The sequence below is a fragment of the Emys orbicularis genome, chromosome 15 (assembly GCF_028017835.1).
Source record: "Emys orbicularis isolate rEmyOrb1 chromosome 15, rEmyOrb1.hap1, whole genome shotgun sequence".
Classification (NCBI taxonomy): domain Eukaryota; kingdom Metazoa; phylum Chordata; order Testudines; family Emydidae; genus Emys; species Emys orbicularis.
The window spans coordinates 34,061,564-34,075,596 of record NC_088697.1 but is presented as its reverse complement, the minus strand read 5'-3'; the positions used below and the strand labels follow the sequence as shown (position 1 = coordinate 34,075,596).

Sequence of the window (14,033 nt, the reverse complement as noted above, 5' to 3'; positions counted from 1 at the left end):
CTTTTCCCCAACAATTTATGTTCTTCTATGTGTCTGACAATTTTATTCTTTACTATTGTTTTGATTAATTTGCCCAGTACTGACGTTAGACTTACCGGTCTGTAATTGCTGGGATCACCTCTAGAGCCCTTTTTAAATATTGGCGTTACATTAGGTATCTTCCAGTCGTTGGGTACCTTCCAGTCGTTGGGTACAGAAGCCGATTTAAAGGACAGGTTACAAACCCTAGTTAATAGTTCCGCAACTGCACATTTGAGTTCTTTCAGAACTCTTGGGTGAATGCCATCTGGTCCCGGTGACTTGTTAATGTTAAATTCAATTAATTCCAAAACCTCCTCTAGTGACACTTCAATCTGTGACGGTTCCTCAGATTTGTCACCTACAAAAGCTGGCTCTGGTTTGGGAATCTCCCTAACATCCTCAGCCGTGAAGACTGAAGCAAAGAATCCATTTAGTTTCTTTGCAATGATGTTATCGTCTTTAAGCGCTCCTTTTGTATCTCGATCATCAAGGGGCCCCACTGGTTGTTTAGCAGGCTTCCTGCTTCTGATGTACTTAAACATTTTGTTATTACCTTTGGAGTTTTTGGCTAGCCGTTCTTCAAACTCCTCTTTGGCTTTTCTTGTTACATTTTTACACTTAATTTGACGGTGTCTATGCTCATTTCTATTTACCTCCCTAGGATTTGACTTCCACTTTTTAAAGGAAGTCTTTTTATCTCTCAGTGCTTCTTTTACATGGTTGGTAAGCCACAGTGGCTCTTTTTTAGGTCTTTTACCGTGTTTCTTAATTTGGGGCATATATTGAAGTTGGGCCTCTATTATGGTGTCTTTAAAAAGTGCCCATGCAGCTTGCAGGGATTTCACTTTAGTCACTGTACCTTTTAATTTCTGTTTGTTTAACTAACCCCCTAATTTTTGCATAGTTCCCCTTTTTGAAATTAAATGTCACAGTGTTGGGCTGTTGAGATGTTCTTCCCACCACAGGGATGTTAAAGGTTGTTATATTATGGTCACTATTTCCAAGCGGTCCTGTTATAGTTACCTCTTGGACCAGCTCCTGCGCTCCACTCAGGACTAAATCTAGAGTTGCCTCTCCCCTTGTGGGTTCCCGTACCAGCTGCTCCAAGAAGCAGTCATTTAAAGTATGGAGAAATTTTGTCTCTGCATTTTGTCCTGAGGTGACATGTTCCCAGTCAATATGGGGATAATTGAAATCCCCCACTATTATTGAGTTCTTAATTTTGATAGCCTCTCTAATTTCCCTTAACATTTCATCATCACTATCACCGTCCTGGTCAGGTGGTTGATAATAGATCCCTAATGTTGTATTCTTATTAGAACATGAAATTACTATCCATAGAGATTCTGTGGAACATGTGGATTCACTTAAGATTTTTACTTCATTTGATTCTACATTTTCTTTCACATATAGTGCCACTCCCCCCACCCCCGCCCCCGCACGACCTGTTCTGTCCTTCCGATATATTTTGTACCCCGGAATGATTGTGTCCCATTGATTGTCCTCAGTCCACCAGGTTTCTGTGATGCCTATTATGTCAATATCCTCCTTTATCACGAGGCATTCTAGTTCACCCATCTTATTATTTAGACTTCTAGCATTTGCGTACAAGCACTTTAAAAACTTGTCGCTGTTTATTTGTCTGCCCTTTCCTGATGTGTCAGATTCTTTTTTATGTGAATGTTTCTTGTCTGATCTGGCCCTTACATTATCCTCCTCCATCCTCTGCTCCTGACTAGAACCTAGAGAATCTCTATCATTAGACTCTCCTCTAAGAGAAGTCTCTGTCCGATCCACGTGCTCCTCTGCAGCAGTCGGCTTTCCCCCAGCTCCTAGTTTAAAAACTGCTCTGCAACCTTTTTAATGTTTAGTGCCAGCAGTCTGGTTCCATGTTGGTTTAGGTGGAGCCCATCCTTCCTGTATAGGCTCCCCCTATCCCCAAAGTTTCCCCAATTCCTAATGACTCTAAACCTCTCCTCTCTACACCATTGTCTCATCCACGCATTGAGGCTCTGCCTGCCTACCTGGCCCTGTGCGTGGAACTGAGAGCATTTCTGAGAATGCCACCATAGAGGTCCTGGATTTCAGTCTCTTCCCTAGCAGCCTAAATTTGGCCTCCAGGACATCTCTCCTACCCTTCCCCATGTCACTGATGCCTACATGGACCACGACCACTGGCTCCTCCCCAGCAGTACATGTAAGTGTATCCAGATGCCTCGAGAGATCTGCAACCTTTGCAGCAGGCAGGCAAGTCACCAAATGGTTCTCCCGGTCATCACAAACCCAGCTATCTATGTTTCTAAAGATTGAATCTTCCATTACTAATGAACACCTGTCTTTTCCTAATGACTGGAGTTTCCTCCCCAGGAGAGGTAACCTCAGTGTGAGAGGATACCCCAGCTATGGGAAGGTTTCCCTCTGCGCCTGTTAACTGCTCTGCTTCCCTGGGCCTTTCAGCCTTGTCAGCAGTGCCGGGGCTGTCTGACAGGAGGTGGGACAAATCTACAGTGTCCTGGAAAGCCTCAGCAACATACCTCTGTGCCGCCCTTAGCTCCTCCAGTTCTGCTACCCTGGTCTCCAAAGCCTGTATGTGGTCTCTGAGGGCCAGGAGCTCCCTGCACACACATGCCCACAGGGCAGGTAATCATACCTGCTGCACTCAGCACAATACACTGGATAGCCCCCACTGTGCTGCTGGGCTTCTGCCTGTAAGGTCTCCTAGTTACTGAAAGGGTTTTGTTTAAATGAAGAAGTTGTGACTGTAGTATAGCTTATTGCTTTGAAGGACGGAGTGAGGGGCCCCTGCCCCCTGTTAAACTCCCTTGTAAACTCCCCTGTTTGCCATCCCTGTTCGCACGCTCCTCTGGTCACTTGTTGCACTGCTTTATAAAGCCCTGGCCTGCTTGGTAGCCCCGCCCGCTGCCTAAGGCTCTGCCAATTGCCAGAGGCTTCTAGCTTTCAAACCTTCCTTTGAGACTCCTTTTATAGCCATTCCCTAGACTGCTAAACCTTGTGGCGCTGCAGCCTGCTGAGCTTCAGAGTTGGGTCTAAAGACCAGGAGCTTGCCTCTTCCCCCCAAGCAAATATTTAAAAGAATTTAGCCCAGAGACCCACCCTGCAATGCTAGGGAGCCAGGACTTCACTCCAGGAATGGGCTTTGATTTGCTTCTCTGCAGCTGTTTCCATTTCAAGATGAGTACAAGATTCAGCCACTAACTGGAGAGATGAACAGCACTGAGAAACACAACCATGTCATTCACCTGGAGATGGGCATAGGCATTTCTAATAAAGTGATGTATTCACCACACTTCAGGTGCTTGTGTAAACCTGTGCTGCAAGAGGGAAGAGCTATCAGTGGAAGCAATTGAAGGGGAGAAGGTGGTGCTGTGGATGGACCTTTGCTCTGCATCAGGAGCCCATTAGCAGCCACTTGAGGGAGAAAACTAAGGGGACAGACAGAAGGGAGAGGGTGGTACTGCCTTCAGATCAAGGCAGAGTGTAGTCTGTTTTCCCCCTTATTTCCTGTAGGTAGTATCAGTTAACATATGAAATGTCACCTTTATCAGCCTCTGGGTAGAGATGAGGGCACTAGCTCTGAGCCATCTCAGCCTAGTGTAAATCCAACAGTTACTCCTGGTTTACACTCATAACTTCCAGCAGAATTTGGCCCAGTATTGTCCTGCATTTTGGGAGAAGAGGACAGATCACCAGAAATAACCAGCCACCGCTACAGACTATTATTTGGTTTATTGCTGTTGGAAGAAATTTCCAGACTCTGTTGAGTCAGTGCTCTGAAAGAGATCCTTGGGGTGAGGACCACCTGAGGCTCCCTCATTAAAGCAGCTACAACAAGGTAAGTCCCTCCATCCCATCAACTCCTGCCAGAGACATAGCAGCCCTCAACTCAGCAGAGCATTAGTCAATTTAGAAAGAGCTCTGCATTACACTTTGATTATAGCATTTTATTCTGAAAAGTGCCTAAGTTACATAAAAACATGCCTCGGCTAACAATGCAGCATCTTAAAACAACTAACTGAGCTAACACCTGCTAGATAATTTGATGCATAGCTTAATGTATTACTGAGGCTGGTCAGCCTGCATGGCCAGATGTATTTATTTCCACCAGCACTTCTATTTGTGCTTATTCCATCTTCTTGGTATGAGAGAAGGACCAAAAATGGGAGTCTCCCAGGAAAGAATTGCTCTTCCCAGATGCACATTGATGGAGAGAGATAGTTGCCTAAGCAAGACACTAACAAAGCAAAGGCTAAAAAACCTCAAAGCCATCCTAATGCCCAGGTGCTGCAGCAACTCTGGACTGTAGGAATTACACAGCAGTTATTGCAATGGATGGTTAGGGTCTGCAGTGGTTTTTCACATAGAAATGCCCTGTGTGCGCTGCAGTGTCTAGGTTCAGAGGGGTGAAGAATTAGAGGGATAACTACCCTCAGGCACACCCATACCTATCCCTTGTCCACAGGGGAATTGCATGAGTGTAACTGAGGACAGAGCAGGGATACATCTTTCCTAAATGTTCTTTTCAAAGATTATGAACTTCCTTTTATTACTCTAGTTCTTCTCCAGGAGACAGCTGTGGGCTCCAAGCAGAAACTACCCCATCTTCTTTCTCACAAAGAGGATGATTATGGGATAACCAGAAGCAGCCCATCACTGCTCTCCCAAGATAGGGCTGGAGTTAACTGGAGGCTGAGAAGCACCAGGGGGTACTCGCACTCTTTTAGTGTTCCCTCATCCCAAACTGGTGAGGTTTACTTTTCCCTAGCAGGGTGAGTACACACAACTAGAGCAGCTCACAAATAATGGCCTCAGTGCTTGCTATTTTGGGTTTCAGCACTATACCGTTCCTGGAGTGCGTCTCCCCTCCCAGCCCCATGGGGAGGTAAGTCTGTTCCATCTCCCACTGTATGATACGATCCTCAACACACACAGGACAGGCCACATTTTCCAAAGTGGTCCCTAATTTTTGAAGCCTAGCTTGGAACACCTAGAGCCTGATCTTCTGGGTTTCCTACCACCCCAAGCAGCAGATCAGGAGCCGCTGGGCTTAGGTACTTGGCCAGGCCTGAGAGGGAATGTTTGACTGACTGAGATTGGAGTTTGGGCAAGCCAGGCTTCCTGCCAATCCCCCCTACTCACATGCTTCCCTAAGATGCTGACATTACCTCACCCTCTTCCACTCCCAGCAGTTTCAGACTCCTCGCAGGAGCTCCAGAACGCAGCCCTGATCCGTTCAGAGATGGACATAGCTGGGTGCTCCCATGGCTGAGTGGAGATGAAATGACCGTGGCTGTTACATGTATGAATTTCTCTTGCTCCTGGACAGGCGAACAGGCCATTCCCACTCTTGGTGCTCCACCTGCCCCCCAGCACACTGGAGAGTTCTTAAAAATCAGACTCCATGATGTTTTAGGTGAGACTAGCTAACCTACTCAAGTGCAAGAGCAGAAGAGCCCAGAGATCCTTGGGGTAGGATGGTGTGGAAGACCTGCAGTCACAGGAACTTGGTAACGTTGCACTTTTCTCACCTGGAGCTCTGGTGGTGGTTACACAGAGAGCTTGTTCTGAGCTGGCTGCTGTAGTCTGGGATCCTGGGGAGAACAGCAGCTCCTGGATGGGTCTGCAGTGCCGATGGATCAGTGGACTCATCCCAGGAGACTGAGGGAGAACCTGGACCCCTACAGGAGTGTCCTGCCTACACAGTCACAGCCATATCTCATCACTGCTCATGCTGGACACTTTGTAAATGTGCCCAACCATCGGGAACCGGACGAAACCTGGAGGACAAAAGAAATCCCATTACAAGGGCCCTGCTGCACAGTCAGCCCAGGGTGTGGGTCAGGGAATGCAGCTCAATTAAGCTTCTGGATGCAGGTGGTACACTGTTCCCAGGCTTGCTAAAGCCCCAACACTCAGCCATTTCAAAGCGTATCATGCAAGTTGCCTACCAGCCCCTCCGCTTTCAGCCCATTTTAGTATTTAAGTTAAATAGGTTTGAATAATGACAATCTATGCAAAGGTCTAAACATGTAAATTAAATAATACTAAGAACATAAGACCAGCCCTACTGGGTCAGACCCACAGGCGCCTACTCTGTGGGTGCTCCAGGGCTGGAGACCCCTAGAAAAAAAATAGTGGGTGCTCAGCACCCAACAGCAGCCCTGCCAATCAGCTCCTCCCTCTCCCCCAGTGCCTGCTGATCACCAGCAAGTGGGAGGAGCACAGGCAGGGTGTGCTAGGTGGAGGAGACGGAAGACAGGATACTAGGCTAGATGGATCCCCTGTTCCGACAGTGGCCAATGCCAGGTGCCCCAGAGGGAGTGAACCTAACAGGCAATGATCAAGTGATCCATCCCATCGCCCATTCCCAGCTTCAGGCAAACAGAGGCTAGGGACACCCTCCCTGCCCATCCTGGCTAATAGCCATTGATGGACCTATCCTCCATGAATTTATCTTGTTCTTTTTTGAACCCTATTATAGTCTTGGCCTTCACAACATCCTCTGGCAAACAATTCTACAGGTTGACTGTGCGTTGTGTGAAGAAATACTTCCTTTAGTTTGTTTTAAACCTGCTGCCTATTAATTTCATTTGGTGACCCCCTTAGTTCTTGCGTTATAGAATCATAGAACTGGAAGGGATCTCGAAAGGTCATCTAGTCCAGTCACCTGCACTCAGGACTAAGTATTAGTTAGACCATCCCTGACAGGTGTTTGTCCAACCTGTTCTTAAAAATCCACAATGATGGAGATGCCACAACCTCCCTGCACAATTTATTCCAGTGCTTAACCACCCTGACAGGAAGTTTTTCCTAATGTCCAACCTAAACCTCCATTGCTTCTTGTCCTATCCTCTGAGGTTAACAACAATAATTTTTCTCCCTCCTCCTTGTAACAACCTTTTATGTATTTGAAAACTGTTATGTCCCCTCTCAGTCTTCACAACCCCAATTTTTTCAGTCTTCCCTCATAGGTCATGTTTTCTAGACCTTTAATCATTTTTGTTGCTCTTCTCTGGACTTTCTCCAATTTGTCCCCATCTTGCCTGAAATTGGTGCCCAGAACTGGACACACTACTCCAGTTGAGGCCTAATCAGCATGGAGTAGAGCGGAAGAATTACTTCCTGTGTCTTGCTTACAACACTTCTGCTAATACATCCCAGAATGATGAGCTGACACTGCACCCAGTAGTGAGCCATTTGCACTAGTCCATCACAGGATGGAACCACCTTTCCCAGATCCACTCCCAGCCCCTAGAGACCTGCCCAGACTTGCTACCTCTATTACCAAGGCCCAGGCTGTTCTCTGGCTCTGATAGGGCATCGTCCTTCCGCTCAGTCTGGATTCCTGCGTCTCCACGGCTGGCTGTCAGGGGAAGGAGGTGTTTGGAGTGAGGAGGAGTCACACGCATTGTGTCCACATGTCTGTACTGCCCCCATCAGAGCTGGGACTCCCCTACCTGGGGATACTGGTCCAGTCCCAGCCCCCCCTCCAAATGCAGCAGGGACCCAGCCCAAAGTACAGACCTACAATCAAAGAGGAAGCCACTGCCCCAGACAGATGCAGGAAAGGAGTCCCGGGGAAAGGCTCACACTGGGTCAACGGGAAATCCCACCCCACCTGCTATGGGCAGCTGCGCCCAGCTCAGAAGGGACATCCCTCTGAACTGCCCGGTTCTGGTAAGGAACACACCTTTGGCCTCCTGTGTGAGGTCATTGAGCTGTAGGTTGGATGGGAGGGACATGTTCTCTCGTGGCAGTCGCACGCTGTTCAGCTTCAGGTTGTTGGAATCGCTGCAACAAGAACGAAGGCTGAATGGCTGCAAGATCCCCCTCCAGTGGCACAGCACATACTGCAGTGCAGGCCTCTTGCCCAGAGGCCCTGCCACAGGTCATGCCTATGTGGCAGTAGATTTGGCTCATTCCGGGCTGGGCTGGCCCTCAGCCCCTGCTCCTACATCCGTGTCCCATGGAATCAGCGCTGCTCGAGGGGGGAGGTCTGGAGAGGGAGCCCTGCCCGCCTGGCAGGGACTGGACACTGTCCCCAGACAGCAGCTGGGGCCCCTCTGTGAAGTGAGTTGGCAAGAGTCAGTCTAGCTCCCAAGGGCGCAAATTACAGTCAGCCCCAGCTGGCCCTACAGGACTCTCCTCTTGCCCATACACAGGGTCTCTCCAAGGCGGGGCAGGGCGTGGGTGCCCGGGCTGGCCCTGCTCTGGGGATAGAGGACTCCAATCTCCAGTACTGTGAACCTGGCACCTTGCAACAACACCAAACTTACCCCAGCCCCAGGGGCCACCACATGGAACTGAGCCAATCCCCACATGCTCCTAGTAGACCATCCCCAAAAACTGCACATGCCAAAGCAGTGAAGGGGTTAAAAAGGCAGGCACAGGTGTGGGGGGGGAGGGGGGTTGCAGGCTTCAGGCTGTTCAGTGAGGGTGGGGGAGGGGGATAAATAAGGCACTTTTACCCCTCCACCAAGTACTGTCAGAACAGAGACCCCACAGCAAGGGGCAGGGGTGGGTTACCTCGGAGGCGGCGGCGTAGGTCCAGAGAGCCCTGGCAAAGAAGAGAGCGTTAGGGGCAAAGTTGGCATCCTGGCCTTTACACAGAGCTGGGCGCGGCAGGGGCACCCGGGCCCATAACCCAAGCAGTTGGGGGAGGGAGCACTCCCAGGCCCAAAGAAAAGCCCTGGTGTCCAGGGCACCGGCAGTGCAAGGACACGTCCCTCTCACCTGACGCCTTCCCCTTCCTGCAGACGACACAGATGATGAGGGTGTTGAGGCAGACGAGAGTCCCCAGTGCCAAGGCTCCTCCAACAATGATGGCCAGGAGGGGCAGCTCCACACGGGTATCCAGGAGACCTGCACCAGAGCCAGGCACCCGCATTAGAGACCTCTAGACGCAGCACACACAGGCCTACGCCACCCCTGGGTTTGCTCACTGGCCATTCCCATATGGCACCAGAGGCTGTCTGGCATCTAGGGCTCCCCCATCACAGGTTCATAGATTCCAAGGCCAGGAATGGCCACTGTGATCATCTAGTCTGACTTTATAACACAGGCCAGGGAACTTGCCCCAAATAATTCCCAGAGCAGTGATGGAGAATCCACCACAACCCCTGCTAAATTGTTCCAGTGCTTAATTACTCTCACCGTTAAACATGGACATCTTATTTCCAGTCTGAATTTGTCTAGCTTCAACTTCCAGCCCTTGGATCTTGTCCTCTCTCTCTCTGGTAGATTGAAGGGCCCATTATTAAATATTTGTTCCCCATGTACATATTTATAGACCGCAATCGAGTCACCCCTTAACCGTCTCTTTGTTAAGCTAAATAAATAGTGCTCTTTGAGTCTATTCCTATAAAGCATGTTTTCTAGTCCTTTAATCATTCTGATGGCTCTTCCCTGACCCCTCTCCAATTTATCAACATCCCCCTTGAATTGTGGACACCAGAACTGGACACAGGATTCCAGCAGCAGTCAGTCACACCAGTGCCAAACACAGAGGTTAAATAATCTCTACTCCTACTTGAGATTCCCCTATTTATGCATGCCAAGTTCTCATTAGCATTTCTGGCCACAGCATCAAACTAGTAGCTCATGTTCAGCTGATTATCCACCATGACTCCCAAGTGTTTTTCAGAGTCACTGCTTCCCAGGCTAGAGTCCCCCATCCTGTAAGTATGGACTGCACTCTTTGCTCCTAAATGGATACATTTACATTTAGCCGTATTAAAATGTATATTTTGTTTGCTTGCACCCAGTTTACCAAGCGATCCAGATTGCTCTGAATCAGTGACCTGTTTTCATTGTTTACCACTCCCCCAATATTTAGGTCACCTGCAAACTTTATCAGTGATGATTTTATGTTTTCTTCCAGGTCACTGATAAAAGTGTTAAACAGCGTAGGGCCAAGAACCGGTCCCTGCAGGACCCCACCGGAAACACACACTGTTGATGATGATTCCCCATTTACAATTACATTTTGAGACCCATCAGTTAGCCAGTTTTTAATCCATTTACTGTGTGCTGTGTTAATTTTATATTATTCTACTTTTTTTTTTTAATCAAAATGTCATGCAGTACCAAGTTAAATGCCTTACAGAAGTCTATTTCGTCAATACTATTACGTTTATCAACCAAATTTGTAATCTCATCAAAAAAAGATATCAAGTGATTTGACGGGATCTATTTTCCATATACCCATGTTGATTTGCATTAATTACATCCTTCTTTAATTCTTTATTAATCAAGTCCCATATTAGCCACTGCATTGTCCTGCCCAGGATCAATGTCAGGTTGACAGGCTTACAATCACCTGGGTTGTCCCATTTAATCTTTTTTTAAAATTGGTACATTAGTTTCTCCTAGTCTTCTGGAACTTCCCCAGTGCTCCAAGCCTTATTGGAAATAAACATAAATAGTTCAGTGAGCTCCTCAGCCAACTTATTAAAATTTTCTGGATGCAAGTTATCTGGACCTGATTATTTAAAAATGTCTAGCTTCTGTTTAACATTCTCCAGAGATATTAGTGGAATGGAAAGAGTGTTATCATCACCATGTGAGGAGACTATATCATCTGTTTTCCCCCCAAATACAGAACAGAAATATTTATTGAACACTTCTGCCTTATCTGCATTATTACTGATAATTTTACCATTTCCATCTAGCAGTGGACTGATACAATTGTTAGGATTCTTTTTATTCCTAATATATTTTTAAAGTCCCTATTGTCCTTAAGGAGAAATCTGTGGCCAGCAGAGTTATGTCCTTTTGCTTCCCTTATTAATTTTCTACAATTCTTAACTTCTGATTTATATTCATTATTATTAACTTCCCCTTTCTTCCATTTGTTTTATATATGTGCCTAAAAGCCCACAAGGAAGAACACCATGTTGGTTAAAAAACCGACCTGGTTTAAAGGTCATTTTTTTAACCAACACGGTGTTCTTCCTTGTGGGCTTCTAGGCATCTAGAAGATGTTGTTAACGTATTCCCAACTATCATTCACATTTTTTCTTCCTCTCAGCTGATTTGGCTCATAATTGCTCTCAGCTGTGGGACATTGCGCTTCAGAAGGATAACATGAGTCTCTACATTCACTACCCAGTTCCCCCAAGGTGGAGCAGGGAGCGTCAAGCACAGCTGGGCTCCTCTGTAAAATTGTTCTCACAAAACAGAGATGCTTTCTGGGGGGAGTAGGATACAGAGCGTTCCCCTCCAGGAGGCCCTCCAGGTGTATATTGGGGAGACAAAGGAGGTATCAGCTCCTCTACAGGGCAGTAATAGGAAAGAAGTGTCCATCCCCACAAGCTCTTAGAACATCCAGTTTCCCCATGGACATCCCCTCACTCAGGCACTTGTCCCACAGCCCTGCTTGCACGGGCTGCAGCCTCTCCCACCCTTGCTGGATTTGTGAATCACCTCAGACCAAGACGAGATGTGGGGGAAGGGCCCTGATTCTGCAACGCTCTCCAGCCCCAGTGCCCAAACTCCCAGAGGGTCCCACCTACCCGGCGGCAGGATGGAGGAGTTGGTGATGCCGACATTGTTGGCTGCGGTAAAAGAGAAGTTCTTGGCCACGCTGCTGAGCTGCACCTGCACGGTATGGTTGGTCAGCCAGGGGTAGCTCTTGGTGTCCAGGATGAGGAAGTCGGACGTATTCACCATCACGTGCCCATCCTGGTCTATCCAGGTGATGCTGGCTGGGGGGTTGGCCCGCACCAGGACAAAGAGAACCATGAAGAGACCTGGGTCCTTGGCCTCCTGGTACTTTGCGTTCATCGTCATGATCTCCGGTTTAACTGGGCAAGAAAGGACACAAACCAAATGTGTATAAGACAAAGCAGGCCCCGGTCTTGAACCTAGTGAACGCTGACCCTGGAGAGGCAGCAGGGTCTAGTAGTTAGAGCTGGGGACAGGGAGTGGGGTCTAGTAGTTAGAGCAGGTATCTGGGCATCAGGGCTCATGGCTGTGGGCTGGGAGCAGGGGCTTATGAGCGATGGGGCAGGGTTCTGCCAGAGTTGAATTTGGCCTCTTGTCTCAGCGATGGGAGGGAAAACCCATAATTTCATGTTTGTGCAGCACTTTAATGAGGAGGCTTCGTTATTATTAGTGCCAGATTCAGGTCAGTGTCCTGTGTTCTCTGCACATCTGACTACGAGGTGCGGGGCTCAAATCCCTCAGGTGCTGGCAGCACAGAGCTCCTGAGGGCCCCAATTAGCTGCTAATGAGAATAATGATGACAGCCTCCCTGCAACTGGCCAGGGCATCCAGGGCACTGCACAATTAACCCCTTCCAGTCCAGCCCCTGCTCTGGCTGCCTCCTTGGTCCAGACACACAAGCATGGGTGGGAAGGAAGCCTCTCCCATTCCATCGTGTCTAAGTGCCTGGGACTTGGCTGGAGAAAGTGCAGGAGGGGCCTTGTTAGCCTCTCTGTTCAGGGGAGCTGAGCCCAACCCTTCCTCAGATCTCCAGCGAAATACATCTGGTGGAGCCCAGGGTACTGTGTCTACCTCAGAGCTCTGTATGACCAGCTGCCTCTGCTTGGGATGCGAGCCAGGACTGAGGAGCAGCAGCAAAGCTGGGGGCATATGGAAGGGCTGGGATAGTGGGGTCAGGATTGAGGGGCACAGGCAGAGCTTGGGAGGAGAGAAAGGGCAGGGCTGGACTAGCCAGGGGCCATGGCTTGGAATCAAGGGGTACTAGCAGAGCTGTAGAGGGAAAAAGGGGGCATGGCTGGAATAGCAGAGGGGCTGCAAAATGGGATTAAGGTGTGTGTTGTGGGGAGGGGTGCCCCTTGGTCTCTCCTCTAACGAGTTCTCCGGACGAAGGACCTGGCCCGCACGGAGCAGGAGCCCTCGCAAAGCCCAAGGAGCCGGCCCTTACACTGCACGTTGAGGAGCACCGAGGCGTTGGAGGTCTTGCCAGAGGCCGGGTCTGTCAGTGAGCAGTTCAGTTCCCTGTCTGCACGCTGCGCCGTCACTGTGAAAGTGCTGGAGCTCTGCTCAAAGGCCTCAGCCAAGGTGGTCAACACTGTGGAACCATTGGTCTCCTGCTTCTTGCCATTCAGGTACCAGGTGAGCATGGGCACGGCCTGCCAGCTGTCCACCTGGCAGGTGAAGTCCCGGCTCTCATCCTCCTGCATGGTGCTCACCAACAGTGATTGCCCGTTAATCTTGGGATCTGGTTCCCCCAGCCCTGCCAGGGAATCAGGAGGGAAAAGCCACCAAAGCAGCACACTTGAGCCAGGAGCTCATCCGATGCCCCCACCTCCAGAGATCCATGTCACCAACACAAAAACAGGCTCTAGGTGGCTGAAACAAGTCCCTGGAGACTGAATCTAAGCGGGGCTGCTTTGAGCTGGCTGAGACAGCCGCTGGGGAGCTGGGCCGCCCTGGGCACAGGACGCTGCAGCAGACCAGGTAAGGGAGTCTTGGTAGGCATGACCTCCAGGAGCCTCCAGCCTCACAGCCAATGCAGAGGGCTAGGTTTGGCACCTGTTCACTCCGTTTCAGGGGGCCCCTCAAGGGATGGAGGCAGGGGGCAAGTCCAGTCCCAGGACCGCATGGACTCTCCATGCACAGGGCCCAGGCCTGCCCAGCACCCCACAGGGCACGGGCACTCTCCTCCAAGCAAGGGCCTTACCTGAATGCACCAGCACCTCAATGTGGAGCAGCAGCAGCAGCACGTGGGAGAGGGCGGCACCGCAGCCGGCCAGGTTCCTGGCGAGCCCCATCTATGCTCCGGTCAGGTCCCCAGTTTCACCAGTGCCCCAGCGCTAGGAGAGAGTCAGATGGTACCTGAGTGCCATGGGGAGGGCGGAGCAGGGATGCCGCTCCTTGAGTGGGCTCTGAGGGAATCCCCCCACTCCTGAACTTGGATCTGTTGCCTGCCTGGCCAAGCGAGGGGGTGATCACTGCCCCAGGTGTTAGCCAGGTGAACAGTACAGCGCGTCTGCCCATGTGTTTCTCACACGTCCATCACTGGGGCA

At 49.6% G+C, this 14,033-nt stretch overlaps 1 protein-coding gene across 1 annotated transcript; it reads right to left on the bottom strand.

The window, feature by feature from the left end:
• Window positions 1-5,742: 5,742 nt before the first annotated feature.
• Window positions 5,743-13,778, bottom strand: TMEM25 (transmembrane protein 25). Its single transcript, XM_065417281.1, has 8 exons — window positions 13,688-13,778; window positions 12,929-13,240; window positions 11,553-11,843; window positions 8,773-8,901; window positions 8,566-8,596; window positions 7,730-7,830; window positions 7,316-7,402; window positions 5,743-5,816 (listed from the first exon to the last, which is right to left on the bottom strand). The coding sequence occupies exons 1-8, from the start codon at window positions 13,776-13,778 to the stop codon at window positions 5,743-5,745; spliced, it is 1,116 nt and encodes a 371-aa protein (XP_065273353.1).
• Between the last annotated feature and the right edge of the window lie 255 nt (window positions 13,779-14,033).